This window comes from Gallus gallus, chromosome 2 (genome assembly GCF_016699485.2).
Source record: "Gallus gallus isolate bGalGal1 chromosome 2, bGalGal1.mat.broiler.GRCg7b, whole genome shotgun sequence".
NCBI lineage: Eukaryota > Metazoa > Chordata > Aves > Galliformes > Phasianidae > Gallus > Gallus gallus.
In genome coordinates this window covers 20,402,694-20,425,026 of record NC_052533.1, presented here as the reverse complement: position 1 = coordinate 20,425,026, position 22,333 = coordinate 20,402,694, and the positions used below count along the sequence as shown (strand labels likewise).

Here is a 22,333-nt window from a genome sequence, read left to right as displayed (position 1 = left end):
GTTAGGTGATCTCAGTATTGTGATAAATGACTGAAACTTCCACAATTTTGGTAAATATTCAGGAAAGTTATTGGATGGATGCCCTTAATTAGACTTTCTCAACTTAGAAAAGGCTCTCTAATGATATTACTGTCTCCAATGATCTGCATCAACGTTTGCCTGAAGGGACAGGCTTTTTTCCCAGGTGTAGAACACACAAGACCACCCAACCCCTTATCCCCGTGTGTCTCGAAGCAGAGAAAACGGACAAAAGGAAAGGACGTGCACAGCTTCCTTCTCTTGAGGACAGAAACCCCCTCTTGGCATTCACCACTGGAAGACAGCCTTGACGCAATTAATCACATGGTAGAAAATCATACAGTATCTTGAGGTAGAATTCCATTACTGTTCCATTTTTTAATCTGCTCATGGTTCACCCCCCCCCCCCCCCCCCCCCCCCCGAAGGTATTACTGACAATTAAGTACAAATCCAATTGGCATTTTAAGCCACTTAACTCGCAATGGACATTTCCATATTCCACTGTATTAGAATTACTTCATGTTCCTTCTGCAGTAGTACACAGACGCCACTCAATTTGGGACCTCAGATCTTTGCAACGCACCACCCAGAAAGGACAAACATTGAGGAAAGCATTAAGGAAGCCTTTTTAAAGGAGGTTCGGTTCAATCTAGTGAGTCTGCAGGTCTCAGTCCAGCATCTGTCTTGCTTTGCCACTTCATCCACACTATGTGAATACAGCTATACCATCTGGATCAGAAGACAATACCTCTGTTAAGACTGTGAACATTCATCACTACTTTACAGAAATTTCTCCTTGTAGCACTCTCGTGATCCTATTAAACAGTTCTCCAACCTTATAGGAAGTGTTGTTAAAAGGAGAGCTTTACATCTTGGATTTGGGATTGCTGCTGACTATTCTTCCAAGTCCTGGCTTGTACTAAAAAGTATGCACATAAGGGGAAAAGATGTAAAGGAGGAGAGAAAACTGCTATGAATAGCGATGCATGATGACTTTTCATGAGGCTCTGGATGAGATTCTGCATCAATCTAAGGATCCTTTAACTTTTTACCATAAAGATCTATTTCTTCTCTCTCATGTCTACCTATAAGCAAACTATTTTTTTCACCATTAGCAATATCATTCATGCAAAAAGCAACAGACAGTCGAGCTATTCCTTAGTTTTACCCACTCCTTCCTTTATCAGGCTTGAATTCTAAAAAGAAAGTCCAATTTTTGTCATTTAGTCACACGTGTTTTACAAGCAGACAAGATGGTGCTTAGTGTCACTTCAGCACACACAGTACATCCATCTACAATAAGGCTGTAGAGTTGCAAAGATGGATGGATGAACCATCGTTACAACTCATACTACAGTAACTGTCACCTCACATCCTTGTTTATGAGACAGAGAAGTGTCTGAAAACGTATCTGATGGATGAAACCTCTGCTAAGCAGAAACTTAGTGTTCTTCATTTCTGCTTTTCAGGTTCATGACCATGTTATGAATCCTGATGGTTGTTTCAGTGACTTTAAATATCAACTTTTCCATATCCCACACACATTCTAGTTATCTTACCAGTGAACATGCGTTCATCGTATTACAACAAGACCAAAATGAACACAACTGCTGAGGTAGGAAAGATCTGAAGACCCCAGCTGCAGCCACTGAACCTCAGGAAGGTTGTAACCCGAAAGGGGCTTTTACTCAAGATAAAACAACAGCAACAAAAATGACAGCTTGTAAGATAAAACATCTCCCATGCAGTTCCAGAAGTGTCTGAAGCTTCAATAAATCATCTTGACAACAAAGATAACATCTATAATGGAGCATGAACTATCATCAACCTTCTCAACTAAGATACAGTCTTAATTGTCCAGCCATCTCATATTTGTAAATATTTAACAAAAATGATGGAAAATATTAAAAATGAATTAACTGTTACTGAATTATTTATTTTATTTATTTACAAAAATAGGACTGTACTGCACTCAAAACAAGCATTTTCCACTTCTTCCCCTCCTACAATGCAGGACAGAGTGTCCTTTAAAAGCAAGCAAGGCAGAGAATTGACTGTTCCATTGATTTCTGTTTGTGTGTTTAAGATGGGTTTTAGCCATATGCATTCAGGGTTATCCAGAGCCAGTGGGTAGGTACAGCTCACCTGACAGATTCTTCATGACAGAATTCAGTCACTGCTTTGACTAAAAACAAGGATCAAAGTCAAGAAATGATGTTGAACCACCACAACGTGCCTTCTGGCAGGTTTTTGTTTGTTGTTGTTGGTTACTGTTTGCTTGTTTTTAAGTAACAGCAAATCTTTCTTAACAGATCAGGGACTACCGAATGATGTATATGAGAGTGATCCTGTTGCATTATCTTTTGTTAGGCTGTCAGTTACTGCACTGTACCAGTGTGACAACTCAAATAATTACACTTGTTCACCCGATTAAACCATTATATTGGCACTCCCAAAGCCTGTGCTTCTTTATGCATTTGGACACAGCTCAATCCACGCTCAGCCCCCAAATACACAATTATTATAAAGTAATTAACAATCTTTCTCTGTGGTTTGGATTTAGATGAATCAGACACATTTCCACAAAACATTCAGGAAAAGAATGGAAACAGGATTTTCCACAGCAGATCAGACCACTAGTGAATCTAACAAGGTATTTGCCTCTGGCACTGCCTTGATACTGTGGATTGCTGAGAAAAAGACTTAAGATGGCCTAAAATAAAATAAAAAATAAAAATAAAAAATAGAATTGCATAACACATGTATGAAAGAGCACAGCATAAGGGAAAGAGCACTGTCTTAACATTAACTCAGATAATAAATTATGCTATTTCCCAAGAGTTAATTCACTGTTCAAGGTCATAGTTCTGCAAGCAGTCCAAGGAATAATTAAGAACAATGCCAAAATATTCCTCACAAGCACTGCAAGTGAGAACAGATCTGGAAATACAACAGATAATGGTATTTCTACAGACAGGACTCCCATCTGTCAAGCTCTTATATTTTAAAGGAAACTTTAAAGAACTGACGGGGAAAAGTTTCCAGTGGGCACAAGATGTTCTGCAGAAGCAATTCCAGAAGGGCATTCCAGGGAAACCTCTGCAGGCCTTCAATTCCCTTCACTTCCCCACCTGCACAGGCTGCTGCACAGACCGTAGCTAAAAAGATACCTAAAAAAGGAAGGTTGGTTTTTACCCAGACCAAGTCACTGACCCGGGGCAGTGGACAGCAGTGTTGTCAGCACAGCTGAAAGGTGGTGGGGTTGGCGTTCTGAACATTCAGCAGTACCCTGACTTTTACATACGCAGGAATATCACTTTTCTTGCTTGATTTAGCAATTTTTCTCATCTCCAAAAATGCACACAACAAATATGATTTAAAACATTTCATGCTTAACAAGAAACTGCCCATGAGGGAGCTATGTTGATATTCAGGAAATAATCCCCCATCTATTTCATTTCAACTAATCACAATTTTCCCAGGCAAAGGACTGCTCAGTCCACACTGATCCAGATCAAACTTCTACCCTTGTAGATAACTGACACAGCAGTTGTGCGACAGCATTGTATGTTTTGTTGTGCCCCAACTAAAGCCTGAAGCAAAAAATGAGGAAAAAAAGGGAAGAAATCCACTTCAAGAAAAAGGATAAAAACAAGAAATTGCTCAAGAAAACTATCCAGGCAAAGATCGACTTGCAGGCAAACTTCAGCAGGCTGTAAGTACCACACTGGAGCAGTAAGCAAGACACAAGATGAGGCAAGAGAGCAGGAAAAGAACCTGGAATCCACCTCCTGCAATTTTACTCGGAATCACTTTTCAACTAATAATCAATTCTGGCAAACCAAATGTTGAGACAGAACATTCTTTGGATGAATAATAATTAAAATAGTGAAAATAGATAGTTATTTGCAGTAGACTTGGAGAATTTTAGCTGTGTGGGGTACTTCCTGAAGAAGGATATTCCATAACCCAAAACATTCCTGCAAAAGAACAGTTCCCATCAAGAACCATGTAGAAAAAACTGAGCCAAAAAAAACCTGATTGATTTGAAAATGCGGAAGTGAAATAAAGGCAAAGGATCGTGCAGAGCAGATGAGATTTCCCAGAAGAAAGCACATTTCACAAGGAAAGACTGACATTAGCTATTCATGATGTCATGGTTTTCTATAGATAGAAACTAGAGACTGCAGTTGCTCTCCTGTGAAATGCAGCAATGCAGCCTTCCCAAGTGCAATACCCAGCTTTGGCACCATGAACAGCAGTGAGCAAATGACTACAGAAAGCTTCTTGGAGGAAGTCTGACCACTATCCCTCAAAAGCGATGTGAGTCGTATACCAAAAGAGCTGATCATTATTAAAGCACTGTTTTGCATCAGAGTCTATTTTTTTCTACGTTATTACCTCAGATGCTTCATATAATGCCACACCACAGTGTGTGCTGAGGAACAACCTTCCTTCCTTACCACTCATTCCATCAGCTCAGTTAGTTAGCTGAGTTAGTTTTGTTTTTTACTTTTTTTATTTACAGGCTGGGTAACCTCAGGCCATTTTTAGAAAGGGATTTTTCCAGTATTCCATTTTAAGAAAACAGCAAAAATGGAAAGGCAAAAACATCTTTGCTGGACCTCCACTGTAATGCCACACGTTTTGTGTTTTTGTTTTTTTCTGCCATTTTATTCTTAGTAGGAATATTTTAAATAAGAATGAAGGACACAAAGGAATCCTGTGGGTAGCCAAATCTAGGCCTTTGCCACCACAAGAAACATACATAATAATACAAGAAACATACATAATAAAAAGGCTCAAGCTTCTCAAGTTCCATCTCAAAGGTAATTACACATCTCTTGCCCCCACGCTATAGGATGCTGTGCCAGAACCCCATTCCTCAGTGGCTATTTCTGTTACCTGCAGAGTTTTCTTGCGGTCAAATTCCTAGGTGTTACCCTTGCCTTAAACAGGTCTTTTCATCTTCATTTTGCTGAGACAAATTTCTTGGTTCATCTTTTTGTTCTCCTCTAAGTAACACACATCCTCGTCTGATTTATCAACTTAGCAAGTATTTCCAAATGTTTAAACTCATCTTTTCCAAAGAGGAAAAAGGTCTGAAGCCAAAACTTCAGTGAAGGTGCTGCCAATGTCTTTACAGCAGTATTAATATCACCATTTCTTCTGAGAACAACTCACCCAATACATTCTGCAACATCTGCTTTTTCCATTGCAGAATCACCACAAGGCCCATAAAACCCTGCGATCGACCAACGTTCCCGTGTCTTCTACTTCCTCTGCAACTAACAACTGATGAGACTCCTACTTAGACATATTGGTCCCAAAATATACAACTCCATACTGTAACATATAGTTGCCTCACACTGTAAGGAAGTTTGTAAAATTTAAACGTTATGTATGTTATTATTAGAACTGTGAACAGAAGAAGTATTGAGAAAAATATTCAATATCTCCTCAAAAGGCTAGTGTGCTAGGTCACACAGGAACACTTTTAGAATGTCAAATGTAAAGCAGAATCCTTATGAAACACTACTACAAGCTTTGTTACTACAGGTACAGTAAGGTTTGGTCTTTGTCAGCCTAATATTGAATAGGATAACAGTACTGCTTGTATTAAGTTTATCTGCAACTCTCACGTTAAAGATTCAAAATATCTTTCACAAGAGTTTGTCTGTCAAGATTTCAGCTTTACAAAAAATAGCTGGAAAACTGTCAGAAATGTTCAACGTTACAGCCATTAGTGACATGACAAAAGAAATGTAAGATGTTTTCCCTACCAAAAAAAGTAACAGAAGAAGGGACTGTTTCTGGAAGTCTAAAGACAATCTGCAGACATGCTGAAACCTCCACCAGGTTGAAAGAGTTAGACTACAAGTAAAAAATTGAAGATTCAGACTGCTAGCAATCCTGACAAATATAATGCTTATTCACAGTCATGGCTTACTGTGCCATGCAACTGCTTATTTCAAGGCCAGTAATGTAATAATACAGATATGACTGTGCATATCTACTCTGTTTAATATTAACATTGTTATGTTCATTTTATGATTGCCACTAACAAAGTGATAACAAAGCAAGCTTATACTCTTCTGATAATCAACTTTGACAACATAATTTCAACTCCAAGGGAAGCAAAACTGTTTCTAGACACAGTTAAATCCACAGAGAGGCAAGGACAGTAAGGTAAGCATTGCCTACCACGCTTGGGTACTCAAGCACCTCCCACTACCCAAAACCTTTTCCAAATTTTTGGAAGACATGGAGTAGGTCAAATGGGAATAACCTGTGGACAGCATGGTGAGGCCTGCAGAAAATCAGCCCAAACAAGAAAACTTTAAGACTTTCTCTTCCACATACCCTCCACCCTCTCCCTGTTTTTTGCGGTTTGTTTTTGTTTGTTTGTTTGTGGTGGGTACTGGGACACAGCATCAGGTCACAGGAAGCTGAAAGTCAAAAGTTACACACTGCTATACTCTGAGATGCTGATATATATTTTTATATATACACACACACACATATATACAGTGATTGACATAAGCAATCTGTATTAAATGGAAATTAGTTAATTATGTCATGAGGAAAAACAAAGCGTGACTGAGCGAGTTCATCTGCAGTTCACAAGCTAGGTATCAACAAACATAGCAGAAGCTGGAAACAAAGTTTAATAATCCCTTTATTATCTCCAGTCATCACACATTGATGTTTAGATGATTACTCAGGGCCTGAAGCGCCTGTTTCCTCCTTTCTGGGAAAGAAGAAAAAAGCCTGAATGTGATGGAGCAGTGCCAGGTGGCACAAACAGACCTGAAGAGAATAAACACAGCCACAAGTGGCTCTGGGAGGCTCTGAGTGCAGGCAAGCTACAGCAACATTTCTCTATAGGTAAATAACATCAGCTTCATATTATCCAAAAGAATAAGGCAACCTCTGAAGGGAAAAAGATACTGTTAATACAGCTACTTATCCTGGATACAGAAGTGCAGGTGCATGACACAATGTAATCACAAACATCAGTAGCAGCCGAAGATGCTCATACCCAAGCTGCCTTGCACCATCTCTCATCAGAGTATCAGTGCTCTTACGCTTGAAGAATTGCAGAGAATGATTTGAGCACATCCAATCCAGTGCAGAGGTGGCCAGCTGGTGACTCAACCCACCACTACTGCTGATTGGAGAGGAAAAGAAATAGAAATTCAAGTTATCTGAACTGTATAATAGCAGTCACTCAGTAAATGTTGTAGAAAAATCAGTTTGGGATGTTACATCGGGAAGGAAAGTATGATCACTTGACTGTGAGGAAGAAACAGAATAAGGACTATGTTACAAAACTGCTTATCAGATAAGGATTAGATGCTCACACACGGCCCTGAGAACAGTACTACCACAATTCCCTGCATCTTAAATTATATATAGCCAAAGATACAGATGGACAGATGCAGTGTTAAGACACTGTGCATGAGACATTTTAGATCATAGACAACTATTAAACAGTCAACCAGCGCACCCTGTATCTTGTTTATTAATGACAAGTGCTATGAAAGTAGTAAAACCTCACTCAAAACAACCTGGCAGACTACTCACCCCTTCTTGGCCCTGGCATAGAATTAATAATCTTGTGGAAACAAGCAAGGTATGATTTCCGAGATAGATATCTTTTAATGGATGAATAATTAATAAAAGCTTGGTAATTTTTCCAACACAGAAGTATTTTTGCCCTTTCAGGTCTTATCAGTAACAGCACCTTCCAACTAAGTTTAACTTGGAAAAAGCTGCTTTGAATGCGGCATCATTATGTGTCACAGTTTTTCCTCATATTCTCCTTCACTGTAAAGACAAGGCCAGGCTCCTTTTAGCGGTGCCCAGAGCCAGGACAGGAGGCAACAGGCAGAGTCCAGAACACAGGAGGTTCCCCCTGAATCCTAGGAGCACTCTGTGCTGTGGGGGTGCCGGAGCACTGGCACAGGTACCCAGGGGCTGTGTGTGGGGTCTCCTGTGGAGATCTTCAGAAGCCGCCCAGACACGGCCTGGGCACCTGATCTGGGCTGCCCTTCTGCAGCAGGGGCTGGGCCCTGTGGGCCCAGAGGGGCCCTTCAAACCCAACCACTCTGTCACTGCCATCCTTGCTTCCCCCAGTGTTACTGTCTTGCTTTCCTCAATCTGATGAATGTAGACTATCCTTTTTTTTCCCTTTCAGCATGTCTCAATAATAACTAAACTAAAGCCAGAGCAACTGTACTGAGGTATGCACAAGCCAGAAAATATCCAACTGAATGCAGCCTGCACAAATAAGTCTACAGAAGGAAAGCATGAGGTGTCACCAGGTTTGTACTAGCTTAATACTGCAGTGCCGTTACTTAAAATTCTCCTGAACACCAACCAGATAAGAATTAAGCACTTTATCATCCAAATACTCTGTACTTGTATTTTCTGCATTTCTCCTGACAAAAACCCTATGAGTTCAATCTTTAGTTTGTAAAGCATTCTTTCATTTCTTTCTTTGTTCAAGTGCTAATTTCACACCAGCCAGCAGGATCAAGCTGTTGGGCCACTCATGAACTGAGGTGTCTCACTTAGCTCCCAGCTATTCGGCACGCCAGCACCAAAGAGGAGAAACCAATCACAGATGTTTGCTTCCCATATTCTGCAGGTAATGACCACCCTGCACCAGGTTGGGAGCAAAGGAGAGTCTGCACTATTAAAACTAAGAGGGAGGAAAAAAAGAAAAAAGGGAAAAAAACACAATAGTGATCCAAAAATCAAGTACAGGCTATTGCTGGTGCCTGTAACAGCGTTCAGAAAGTCAAATAAACACAGATGACTAGCAAGGAAATCTCAAGTTTATGTAATACACAAAATCTTGAGACTATTACTGAAAGTTATGGAGTGCTCCAAAGACTACAAATGGTCCCCGAGGAAATAATTCTAAAATAATAATAATAAAAAAAATTAACCAGAAATCACAAATTGCATTTGTTCTGGCATGTGACCTGTACATTTCTTGGAATTAAGTATCTTTCTTTTTATTAAAAACATCCGTGTCTGTTCATGCTGGGTTTAAAACATGAACAGAAGACATTTGCTAGATTAACACCCTTGCTATCATGTTTTAACTCTTTAGAGAATGACACAATAAAACCTTTACATCTGATTCTCATCAGAGTTCATGATGGAGTTCACATTTTTTCATAAAAATATTATTTGTGTTTGTCACTCGGGATAAAGACAGAAAGTAAAGAGTTAAAGCTGTTTGGCAGCTGTTACTTTAAACACTTTGGGCTTTATAATTTGCAGAGCGTGTCAGTTCCTCCATCCTGGAACTTTTTTTTTCTTTTTTTTGAAAGCACCCAAGCAGAGGAATGTCACAGCACGCTCATCTGCCCTGAGTACAGCAGCCAGAGATAGGACGTAGCAGGGCACCTCACCTCTGAATCTGTCAATTGTAATAAACGAAGGCATAGCCAGAAGATGACACAGACCAAACAGAGAACTCAAAGCTAGAAGAGCGTGTGGAATTGGACATGACCTATATAGAAGTGGGGCATACGGGTGTGCAGAGCAGCATGACTTCCTACATGGAGAAGATATGTGGAGAGGAGGGACAAGGATGGGGCCAACCAGCCTTCCACAGTGAGCGGAGAAACGAGTATAACACCTTGAGTGCTCCTACCTCTTGCTCAGAAGATGAGGACCAGAGTGTGGTACTAAAACCCAGCCACAGTAAAACCAAGACATGCAGAAAACACTGATCTCTGACCAGTTACTGGAACAGAAGGACATGTGGCATGCTGAGTTTGAAGAGAACAGCTACAACTGAATCTCTCGCACAGTGTCAGCCTTTGGCAAGTGAGGACACACACATCCATTTCATATACAAGTAAGGCTGGATACATTCATGTCTTCCTCATTTAGAACAAGCATTCAAAGTCAGCTAGACACAAATGTACCTTCCACATATCCTCATCTGTTTACCTCTTTCAGCTACTCCCACTCTCATATGAACTTTTCTCTCTTGTTTCTACCTTACTTTCTCTGCCATCGTGCACAGCTTGCAGCATTAAAAGGGATTGCAAAGCACAGTTTCTGCTGTTTTATCTCCCTGTGCAATGGAAAGAGAAAAGCAAATTCAACAACATGACAGGTTACAGCTCAGCAGAAGCCCAGGCACAAGCTGGGGCCCTCACACACTACAGCTGTTTGCAGCTAACGCAGGACCCAAGCAAGAAGTTACAGTGGCAGTAGGCAGTGCTAGTCCAGCATCTGCCAGCTGCAAGCACAGAGCACAACAATGAGACATTTGTTCCCAACTCACACGGCAAGGCAAAAACAACTGCACAGCAGCCACCATTCTTCTGAACAGAAGCCAGTAAGATGACTTTTAAAATTATTTTTATTTTAAATTTCTCCCCAAGAGTTCCAAAAATTCCCCGAAGAGTCATTCTTTCACTTTTATAGCTGCATAGCTCCATGTTACATGGCAGCAGAGCTCCCCAGAAAGCAGTCGTGGGGCTGCAGTAAGCAGGACGATCCATCAGCACAGCCCACTGCTGCTCTGCCCTGCCCCACCAGCCCAGCGTGCCTGCAGGAGCTGCAGCATTGGATTCTCCCTGGGCAGGAAGCCAGCACAACAGGCTTACGTCTGGCTGCAGCACATCCAAAAGAATACTCAGGTCTGGCCAAAGCCACAACAGGTAGAAGCTGTGAGATGTTGCCATGGCTGTCATCTAACCTGGCTTCCCCTAAATTGGAATGACAAGAGACACTGCTCCAGCTACACTGCCAACCATGCACATCCCCGGGTGCTAGCAAAGATCCCTCCCCAGAGGGTCTCACTCCACCTATATGCTCAGCATCTCTGCAGAAACCACTGAGCAACCAAATCCTGCTCAGTCACTTCAGATAGGGATGGGAACCTCAGGCAGAGCACAGCACAGTGCAGGGAGCAGGGCAGAAGCTGGAACAGCTGAAATGCTGCCAAGGACAGCATGCTGATGAGCAAACACACAGGTAGTGTAACTGCGGCAACACAGTTTGAAATGCTGCTTGGAGAAGCTCAAGCAAATCTGACAAAGCATGAAGTATCTCTGGAGTTAACAAGAGGATGGGTTGCCTCCAGCAATGAGCAGCAGGAAACAAGTGGGTGACAGCCTCTGCATTGCAGGGAGGTACACTGCCCATACGGAAGGAGCTTGGAATCAAGGACCTGCTGCAGTTCCACAAGTATCCATTTTCAGTGGTGTAACTTGCAGAATAAGACATGATTCTGTCACTCTCTCCGTGGATATTAAAGATAACCACAGAACTCCCATTCTCTTGTTACAAGGTATTCTGGCTTTAAGTGAATGTCTTACATAGTCATCAGGCCCATATGATCTTGGGAACACAATTTTTTTCCCCTTTGGTCACTAAGCACCCACACTAAAGTCACTTGCTACCTACCACATAGCTAGGAATTCAGAATTCACTGGCTCTGTGCAAATATCCAATTCAAGATGTAGTCAGTTTTTAGGATACCTTATCTCCCTCTTGGATCCTGTTTACCTTAGCTTAGACAAAACGATACAAAGCAGGTCGTGTTTCTTTTTTTTACTGCTAAGCATACCTGCTTTTGAGGAGGTATAATTTCTATGTAGTATTGAAAGCACTATTGCACAGCGAAGAACGAATTTTCTTGAGCTACGAGAATGAACAGGGAAAAAAAATTCTAAGCAGTAGAGGCTTATAAAAAAATAGCAATTAAACAAAAACACATTACAAACATTAAAAAGTCTAACATTAATATCCACTGTTCCTGAGAAGGCTGGAAATTTGTAAGACTTGACAATATGCAAATACCAAGAAAACTGCAGGATTAGATGACCAGATACCAGCACTGCTTGATTAGAGGCCCTAACAGATTGTTTAAGATGCTAGAACACAGAAGTACACATCCTCATACACACAATTAACTTACATGCCTTCTATCTGCTAGCAAGGATTTATTTCAAATTTATTTCATGAACAAGGAGGGAACAAACACATCTGCACATGTTTGCAAGCCAAAGCTGCTTCGAGCAAAGCAAGGGAACAGAAAAGAAAGAAGACAACTCCTGATGACAACTCCTGGCATTATAAAATAGCCAGAGCAACCCAAGGACCAAATTTCAGCCAAGTATCCTGGACAACACATTAATTTCATAGAACAATGAAGTTCTGCCACTGAAGTTGTTCAAAGTACAGCGTATCATACCACAAACGTATAACTGAAAATGGTGGAAAATGCATTACATTTTTACTACCATGAGGTAAGGTTTGATTCGTACCATATGGCCTTGCAAGACAGGCATGTGTGCACGTCTCCGCATGTGTGCACAAACGCTGAGGTCTCCAATCCACAACTGTACCCATTCCAGTTCTCCAGTCGCAGTGAGGAGAAGACAGGAGGATTCGAGCAAACACAAAATTCACACTTTTTCAGACCTGCAGAGGAAAGCTAATCATAATGATTCACTGAGTTTGTCTCAGAAGTCTGAGAACTAATACAAACTGACATAAATTAAAGCATGAATGTAATACGTAGCTACGTTTATAGTTCTCCTCCTCTCTACAATGCTTAAAAAAAGTAAAACCTAATAACAACCTATTATACTGGTGTCTGCATAATTCATGATAAGAAAAGGATCAATGGACATATCATTAAGTTCTTTTCCTCTCCGCTATTCTGTTTAACGTGGTACAAAACACACAGCATTTTATTTGCCCCTTGGGCCAAAAGGCCCAGTTAACACAATGTCTGGCTGCTCCATAAAATTGCATCTGAAGCCATCAGTCTGAGTTTAAAATAAAGAAGCTGAAACCAAATATTATACCAGGACCAGATACAGCATTACTCACAAGTTCAATTAGTTACCAGCATACTTCTCTGAAATCAACGTTCCTTTGCATTGCCTCCTTCTGAGACAAAACAACTGCTTCTTACAGTAGGTTCTGCACTGTTAAAAAGTCAGTGCTTGTTTGTAGTTACAACACCCTGTATTTGAGGTGTTTTATCCCCCTGCTGCTTAAGAATACGAAATGAGACTGATGTTAGCAGCAACATCAAGCTTGCAAGTATGTTTGAAACACAGATTTGTTTACATGACTACTTCTGAAAATGTAGGTTGTTTTCTGGCAGGCTGAAGTAAAATTAAAAATAAGGCTTAACTCAATAAGAAGAGGAAAGCGAGGGAAGGAGCACAAGGAAAAGGAAGAGCGTTCCTTACCTGGAACCATCCAAATTTCATTTCCTATACAGAAAGTTTTACATGCCCACCTATAATCTTTGTGCTATATCTTTGTGCTTTTTTTTCTTACTTTTATTACGTAGATTCAGAAGCCAAGCTTGCCACACACTTGGGGGACAAGTGACTTTGCGTCTATGCACAAAAAATATCTTCAGATTCAAACAGGAATGGCCACTGAGGTGACTGCTGTCTGCCTCCCCAGAAGGTTGAAAGGCAGTCCCAGCTGCGGGAGCACAGCTCCACTGCCGCACATCCCTGGCCATACTCCATCTTCAACATTTGCCCATACATTCATGCAAGTTTGAGAAAGAAAAATATGAAATGGCAAGAAAAAGGTGATTAAATGGTTTTGCAGTATCTGCCATGACTGAATACCAGTATGTTCATTACAAGGTCCCTAACAACTGAAGTACACGGAATTAAGACCTTAGAGTCAGACTCTCACATAGTGTGGGTTTACCACCCAGCCTTCACCTGGACAACATGCCAGCTTGGACCCTGTGCTTTCTCTGTACTCCTAACTTATCTTCTGCCCAATAGAACTATCTTCCCTATTCTGTGGATAGAGAGTAAGCTCTCAAAGCAACAAGTGTTCCTTCTGTTTCAAAGATATGCCCTTTTATTAATGGAATCTTTTTTTTCCTTCACTCAAGATGCAGTAAGAGAAACTTTGAGACACAGATGAGCAATAGAAAGTGCTTCTCCTTTTGACAGACGTATACATCTCCTTCAAAGCCTTTGGACTGCCCAAAGCTCTTCTGAATTTTAAGAAGATTTGAACTAACAAAGGCCAGAATGACAGACCAGAAAGTAAGCCTTCAAACTGATGTTGTCATATACTATTTATGGTCAGCCCCCAGATCTACGAAAGCTCTTTCCCAATGGATTATTCAGAATACAACCTTATTAACTGCTGATCCGTGTAACATTAGACAGAATGGCATAAAGTAACAGAAGCGATGAAATTTCTGCCTATCAGCATCATGGTCAGGAAATACTGCTGTGCATTCACTCTTCCAGCAGTTCAGTATGTAATTTATTCACCACAGTTTTCTAAGGCATGGGCATGCATGAACTGAAGAAATATCACCTGAGAAGGCGTTTGGCATGATGTTAGCTGTGAGAATCTGAGCTTCGATATTTCCCACCATGCAGTTAGGCTGGAGATAAGGGAAGAAGACAGCACTTGATCATTCTGAGCAGCCAACTGATGCGAGACTCCTAAGACTTGAATGCATCAGATATTAAAAAGCATCTTTGTTTATGTGCAATCATCCATGGTAAACAGATTCTCCACTGCTCTGACCAAATCTACTCAGCTATTACTTATTTATAAGTTTGATCTTGAGAGCTTATGTATACTCTTTATTTTTCTTCACCACAGAAAAATTTCTCAAAGTTTAGACTGCCCACTTAAATTATGCATTAAGGGAGTATAAACATATTCCCTTGCACAAGGAAAAGCCATTACCTTCCTAGAACATCACCAAAACACCAGCTCTGCTCTGTTACTCAGCCCTCACCTCCTGAGGCCCAAAGATGTTTCTGTGCACAAGGTTAACATGTGACATGACACGGCTGAGTAAATCAACTTAGCAGACATCTTCAGAAAGGGGACTGAAGGAATCTCTCTGCAACAACAGTAAAATGTGCTTTAGAAGTGTAGAATTAATGAAAGATTAACTACATACAGGTAAAATTACTAATTAAAACAAGATCTCCGGCAAGATTCTGACTGCAGCTAAGGAGTGCCAAGAGTAGATAACTACTCATATCTGATCTAAAGAAGGAAGTCTTTATCTAATCAAATGTCTGGAGAAGCAAAGAGCGTTCAGCATGATCTTTAGTACATCAGGTTTTCTTCCTTCAACAACTGATTTTTAGAAGTGCTTTTACCAACTTACTATTCCAAAGCTGGCTGCAATTATAACAAAGTAGCTTGCAGCAATATGAAAATTTGAAATGCATCCCATTAGAAGCTCCCGCTCCCACTGCTTTGGGCTGCTTGAAGCAAGTGTATTTTTTAATTTTCACACAGACTGCTAACAACAATATTTACCTCGAATGAGTCTAGTGCCATAATTCCCCTCTGAAAAGTTTTAACTAGCAATACACTCAAGAATGAAATAACTATTCTGGTAAGAACAAAGGAAATCTTATCTTCTGAAGAAAATGAGCTTCTTCATATTAAAGTTTTAACAGTGGGGTGGGGAGGGAGGGGAGAAGTAACACTTCCTCCACACGGGCACCCCTCAAAACAACAAAAATACAGCTCTGGTTTCAAACATCTGTGTTTCTGGCTCCTGTAAATCATACATCATGAACCCAGAGACCGCCTGAAACTTAAGTTATTTACCGCGAGCTTGACTGCAGCACCAGACGCTGAAATGAGCAGAGCTGCAAGAATACTCTGGGTACTCACAGTAAAGCTACAAGAGCAAGTATATTGCTGTGCTTCACAGTGTCTGTCAACATTATTACCACAAGTAGCTTTTTAAACTACTGTAATATTTGTCCAGGTCAGCATGCCACTCAGCAGGTTTCCGAACTTGCCAGGAGCACAATTTACAGCAAAGCAAAGAGAGCAACTCCTTCTATCTGGAGCTGATGCCAGCCATTCTGCAAACACAATGTGGGGCCAGACGTGTCCATTGCCCTGCTGCCCAGCAGCGTGTTCCCACCTTCCTGCCCCACCCTGCAGCCCAGCAGCCCCATCCGCAGGGCTCCCAGACCCATTCATTTCCCTAGTATCGCCTGCCCTGCTCAAACATAAACAAGGAACTGCCACAACACTCCCAGCAGACCTTCCTGTCACCCTGCAGCCACGGCACTCCGGCCTTCCAAGATAGCAGAGGGCCACGCAGGGACAGAAGTAGGGTGGGATAAGAAATGAAGCTGCCTTATCTTTCAACAAACGCCCTAAACTAGACATCAGTGCAAGAGTGTAATAACTAAGGAAAGCAGGGTAATTGTCTGGAGGAAGGTGGGAATTGCTCTAGCTGACTGACAGCTGAGTGAGGGATCAGGCAGCGCCAGGCGCTAGTTATGCCAAATTGTGTACTTACAGCGCGCTGATAAAAATTACTCTAACAGAATGCAATGTTAAGTGCCCAGTACTGCCCTCTGCACTTCTTCAGCCTGTGAATTGGCCAATGTGCATGACTGCTTCCCAAGCCATTAGGGACAGGCTGAGAGCAGAGCAGAGCAGACTTGGGCACTAATCCACACGTTACACTGCAAATAGCAGAAAAAACAATGGGAGTTACACATCACAATGCACACTGTCTTACACTGTGGGTGAAGATGTTCAAATCCCATGCCAGGTAGGAACCAGAGCAGCTGAGGCAGCCAACCACCCGTCTGGTCAGAGATGGAGATGGCTGTGGCTGAGAGCACCAGGGAGCATCTGCAAGTACAGGTCCAGGGCTGCCAGCATTTGCTGTTCAGAGCTCTCAGGCAGTTTTTTTCGTTGTACTTTGGGCAGATTAGTTTAAGAAATTATTTATACCTTTTCTCTGAGCAATGAGACATTTTCAACAGCTATCTCCTTCAAGACTAACTTTTAGAAAAGCTCACTTGCTGCATGTTGTGTCCTACATTTCATGTGCAGATCAACAATCCATTTAATCCTGCACCAACTGGCACTGTTGCCACAAAGCCTCCATTTTCATTCACCAGCTCCTCTGAACCCAACAATGAAGCCAACAATGTTTGTGCAACTCCCTGTGAATCCAGATTGGGAAGCAATCCAGGTGAAAGCAGAGCTGGTAAGTACACAAGTCTTCAGTGGGTCATTTCCTCCATGTGATTTACCACATAGCTACACAAATGTCAGTGAGAGAGAAAAGAGACAAAGGTGAGAGCAACAACAGAGCCTAACCCAGAATAAATCAACTCTTGGGAACACAAAACTAATTAAATCTGTGGGAAAACCAACACGTAGACAAGCCCAAACAACTCTGTAACTCTCCCTGTTTCCAAACCCTTCTTTAGCTTATTTACCCCTGGGAGGAAAACACTTACACTCATAAATGTAACACTACAAAGACAAATGTTTTAGAAATTTAAATAGAGTATTAAGACTTGAATGAGTTGTCATCTGAGAAATGCATGATAACCCAACCAGGTCACCCAAGGGTGTGCACTCATTTAGCAGAATCTACATGGTATGCACTCAGTAGCTCTGAGGCTGACAATAACACTGTCCTGATGAAGCTTCCAGTGATGGTATCTAGGGGAGGATCCATTGGGCTAAATGGTAGTGTAAACAACGCTGCCTGGACCACACAACCAGAAGATGCTGCAGTGTGATTCATCTGACCAGACATGCACACTCTTGGTAACAGGAACTATGCTCAGCTCCATTAGCCAAACAGATCAGATGTGTGTGTCTGCAAGCAACACAGATGACCAGCCGAGAGGAAGACATCTAAACAATGCAGTATGCACTCTACCCTAGGTGATAACTGCACATCCTCTGCATGGGAAGAGTTACACTCAAGTAACATGTAAGCACAGACTTCAGAGGTGAGATGCTTGGATCTTTACCTTTGACTTTGCACAACTGTCTGACATATACGGTGCAGAACAAAAGAGCTGGACAAAACTACTATAGATTCTTGCCCAGCAGCAGCAGTAGCCTAAATACAACAACTACCTTAATTATTATTATTTTATAAATCAAGGAAGACTTACAACATCACTTGATAAACTCTTGTTGCCATATTGGTACGTATCCATGCTTCCGAAGGATGAAAGATAACAGTCTTTTTCAGTAATGACAATCACAAAGGTAGGATGAAATAAGACAGAGTACCCAACACTGCTGTCACCTCTAGTAACTATTCCAAAAAGAAAGGCCTCCATTTTTTGTGTTGTCTGCCTGTTTTCTTTTTTTGCTTTGTTCTAAGCAAAGCACTACTACCTTACATCTCTATCTCTTATTTACCTCAGCATCTACAGGCTGTCAAAATAAATGCCTTTTTCACTGTGCAACCTCACTCACAACTATCACACAGTACAACAGTTCTCAGCACTTTGGCAGGTAAGACTTCCCTGAGAAAACTCAAGGCATTCTGCACTTCATGAGACTCAGCTCCATCATTACCCCCTGCCAAAAGGATGCTGCTACTTCCTTCCTTCCCTCCCCTGGCTTCCCCATGCCCCTGCTTCCTCCCTGCTGCTCTGTGGCTCCTCAGAGCCCAGTTCCCACAGGGAATGTGCTGAGGGTGGCCCCTGTGGAGTCGTCCCATGTTCAACAGGGCTTATGGGGTCCCTCCCAGCTATTAAATGCTCTTGCCTCCCTGACTGAAAACATCCAGTGCAGCAGCAGAGCAGTTTTCCACCGGTGCATATCTAGGCTCCTACTCACAGTGACAGGAAGCCTTTCCCCCCTGGCGCACAAGGCGTACAGATAATGGGTAAAGACAGGATTTCACTCTGCTATGCTTCCATGGTATGGTACACTGACAGCCTGTGGAGCTGCAAAAACTCAGAGTAGGAACAATTAAAAGATCTTCAGCGTTGGATTTCCAGAGGGAGATTTGTGCCTTGCCTGCACAGAGACTGCTTCTACCTAAAACACACTTTATATTAACAGCAGCTCTGTTTAAACATACCCAATCCCCCATGCAGTTAAGCACGGGAACCAAATTTACAGACTATACGTAAGTGAAATTTTACTTCAGATCATCTCCACATTCACTGCTCTTCAAATAAACAAAATGGTAAAACGGGCACATCTGAACCAGAACATTTTACATTATTTGACCCAAAATATTGGCATTTCACACAGAATGAGAAATGAAGCTTTATGCAGAATATATTTAAATACTACTTTCAAGGTCTCAGGCTTGCTGTATGTCAAATAGGATTCTGTGTTAATATTTTAAAGTGAAAGATTCAACGCATTTACTAAAAGCAACAAGAAATGACAGTATGTTCACATATACCTTTCCAGTTTCCAGGAAAACGAAAGATGTGTTCACAGAAAGCATGTGTATTAGGCTTATTACCCATTCACAACAAGCCAGATACTGCATTAGCTGAAAACTTAATGTAAACCAGCTTATAGGAAAATGTTTCTGGAATTTCTGAAGCAGAAAACCCACTCAGTATTTTCCTCCCTTTGGTATTTCCTAAACCAAAATGTTTTAGGTATGTATGGTAGGTTCCAAAAAAGCATTGTTACAGGTACGTTGGTTTGACTCTGTCCATTCTGACAAGTTTCTGCAAGGAAAAAAGAACTACCCCTCCAAAAGGTACATTAATGTAAAATATTTAGCATTACTTGTTTGTTCTAGAAAATATAACTCTCCTTATGCAGGCTTCTTGTCTCCCTCATTTGTACTGCCTGACAGATATATGGTAAAACCACCAAGGGCTGTGGGCAGAACACCAACGCTCAGTTCTGACAAAAGCTGTTGTTCTTCATATCGAAGGGCAGAACCAGTCTATATCGGCACAAAGGGAAATCCATCCTACAAAAAGTGCAGTACGAGGTAATCATCAGCGTCATGAAAGAGAAGCATCCACGCTATCACTAATAGCAGGGGCTCCACAGGCATTAGGAAGGCTGTGTCCATGTTGACAGTGGAAGGTGTAGCAATATTATGGATAAACAGTGAGTGTCCTCCACTGTCTCCCAGGTGATCCAGTAGCTGTTAATGACTGCTGTGTTTAAGGAAGCATATCCATTACTTTGTTGGGAAGTTTAATTTTGCCTTTAAGGAACATCTAATGGTTATTTTCATTGTGATGTACCTCATCATCTCTTTTGCTAGTGCCTTAGTAAACAACTTCTTAGAGAATGCTATCACACCAAGGTGATACCCAAGGAAACGAAGGCACTAGAAGCAGCTTGTAGCAATGGCCTCTGCAGCCCCGAGCCATGCACCAAGTCTCCCTGCCATGCATTTTGCTCTCAGTTCTCTGCAGGCACTGACACCGCTGGCAGTCATTGCCCATTCATGGGTGCAAAGAACTCGCCTAAAGTTTGCACTGGCTGTAGGTAGTGACACTCTTATGCTGCAACACACCGAAGCCACTGAAGATTTCTCAAGTTTTCCAACAAACCTAAAAGTTCAGTTGGCCTTCCATCCCCACACATATATACAGATATTCAGGCTTTTGTTCAATAACCAGGCACATAGTCAAGCTGCATTTCATTGCTCCTGTAGGGTGGGGACTGCTATTTGAGCCCACTCACTTGCCAGAAGTTGGCACTGCAGCAGTCCCTAAAAATGCCATAGACCAGGTTCTGGTCACATACAATAAGAGGAGTCAGTATGAGGTTCAGCAAAAGAGAACCAAAAACACAGAGAGGGATTGAAGAAGGAGGGAGCGGGTTGCTTTAGGCTGTGCGTTAGGTAACACCTGGCAATTAGCTCATCTCAAAGGCACAAGCAGACAAGTGACCACAGGGAAGCAGCATGCGAGTTTGCCATCCCCTGACAAGCACATCCGCAGTGCTCTGAGCCATACACAAGGTGAGCTGAACCACTTACTGCAAGATACTGAAGACTAAAAAGGTGAGTATGAACATCCCCTGGAAAGGCTGCAATTTTACACCACCCACTCACAGAGGTGATCGCTCATTTGTCCCAGCTCTAGACATGCCATTTAGAGGCACCAGTAGTTTAAGCATGAAAAAGTCTACTATTTCTCCCGATCCGATAACTGATAAAACCAACCAATACATCCCCTTCATCGAGATTTCACAATACAATCTAGCACTAAGCAAACATTTTGCTCCTCCACTAAAATCAAGCAACATCTTCAGTACTGCTTTAGAGCAATTTACTCTCCACTCCGATGAGTCCATTTGTGGTCTCAATGAAATAGACGTTTGCATGTGAAGGACATTAGTCATTTACAGTTGATTGAGAAGAGATGATGCAGCAGCGCAAGGTGAAAAAGAAGATGACTTTAATTCTGCATCACCTAAACTTTATCACCATGGCCAAAACTGGAAGCTCAGCACAACTGTCTTAAAAAGAAGCCAAGAGCATGAGGGTCTCCTTGCAGCTGTTACTGAGCTGTCCAAAAAAGCAGCCTTCATAAAATGTCCAGCTGAAGCATTGTGAAATCAGCTTTCACAACGTCAAGTCATGTAATGGCTGACTGCAGGCAGGCAAAACCAAACAGTAGCACTCAAGCATCAATTTCCCCATTGTCCAAGCACACAGAGGGAGAAGGTAGCACATTATAAGCAGTGACAGCTGAACCTCTATTCATCACCACACTAGGAAAAAAACATCTTATCCCGTAGTTACAAAGGTGGGACAGCCTGGGCCTATGCATCTACTGGTAGAACAGTCCTTGAACTGGATGCTATCTATTACTCAAATGCTTTATTTCAAAACTTCTCAGGTTAGAATAACTAAGAAAACAAAGACCAATGAAGACAAATTGAAACCAATATCTACTGCATCAGACAAAAGCCATACAGGACTTCTGCACTACAACACAGTATGCCAGCTTTCTTTTCAAAAGATCTTTCGTAGAATCTATGAATGATACATCATCACCTACTGCAAAGTGAAGTTGGAAAACAACAAAGAAATTTAACCCCTTCTCCAATTACACTGGTTTTGCTTCAATTCTGCCTGTGTTAGCATTACCCCCTCATACAACTCTTGAATTCCTGCCTTGCCAGGTCTCCCAAAGTCGGAAAGCATCTCTTCATATGAAGAGAACACACTGAGCAGTTTGTCTGCACTCAGGCAAATGACCAATTCATCATAACACAGCTTGAAGGGTGGTGTGGGGTTCTTTGTACTTTTTCATTTGTTCAGGGGTTCTTTTTTTTTTTTTTTTTTTTTTTCCTGTTGTTTGCATTAAAATAAAGATTTCTATATATCCACTTTAGCATACATTCAAACCACTTTCAGCTTTGGAACACATGATAGAACAACTAAGACAAACACAATTTAGACCTCACTTGAAACACTGATCAGGTCATAAGCATCTGAGAGAAGTTAGTGAGAGGTCTTATCACTCCTTAAATGTATCCTCCTGGAATTCTAACAACTTCACTCTCAAGGTGCTA

The 22,333-nt window shown here is 41.6% G+C and overlaps 1 protein-coding gene across 4 annotated transcripts in view; it reads right to left on the bottom strand.

Moving 5' to 3' along the window:
• The window catches only part of FAM171A1 (family with sequence similarity 171, member A1), an 84,921-nt gene that overhangs the window by 59,496 nt on the left and 3,092 nt on the right, over positions 1-22,333 (bottom strand). The window contains exon 2 of one of the 4 annotated variants that reach the window (XM_046938332.1): positions 12,325-12,494. The exons of 2 other annotated variants lie outside the window; for them this stretch is intronic. In XM_046938332.1, the coding sequence (XP_046794288.1) occupies positions 12,325-12,409 (85 nt within the window). In that variant the 5' untranslated portion in view covers positions 12,410-12,494. The remainder of the gene's footprint in view (positions 1-12,324; positions 12,495-22,333) is intronic. One more of the 4 variants, XM_004939262.5, reaches the window with a different exon arrangement.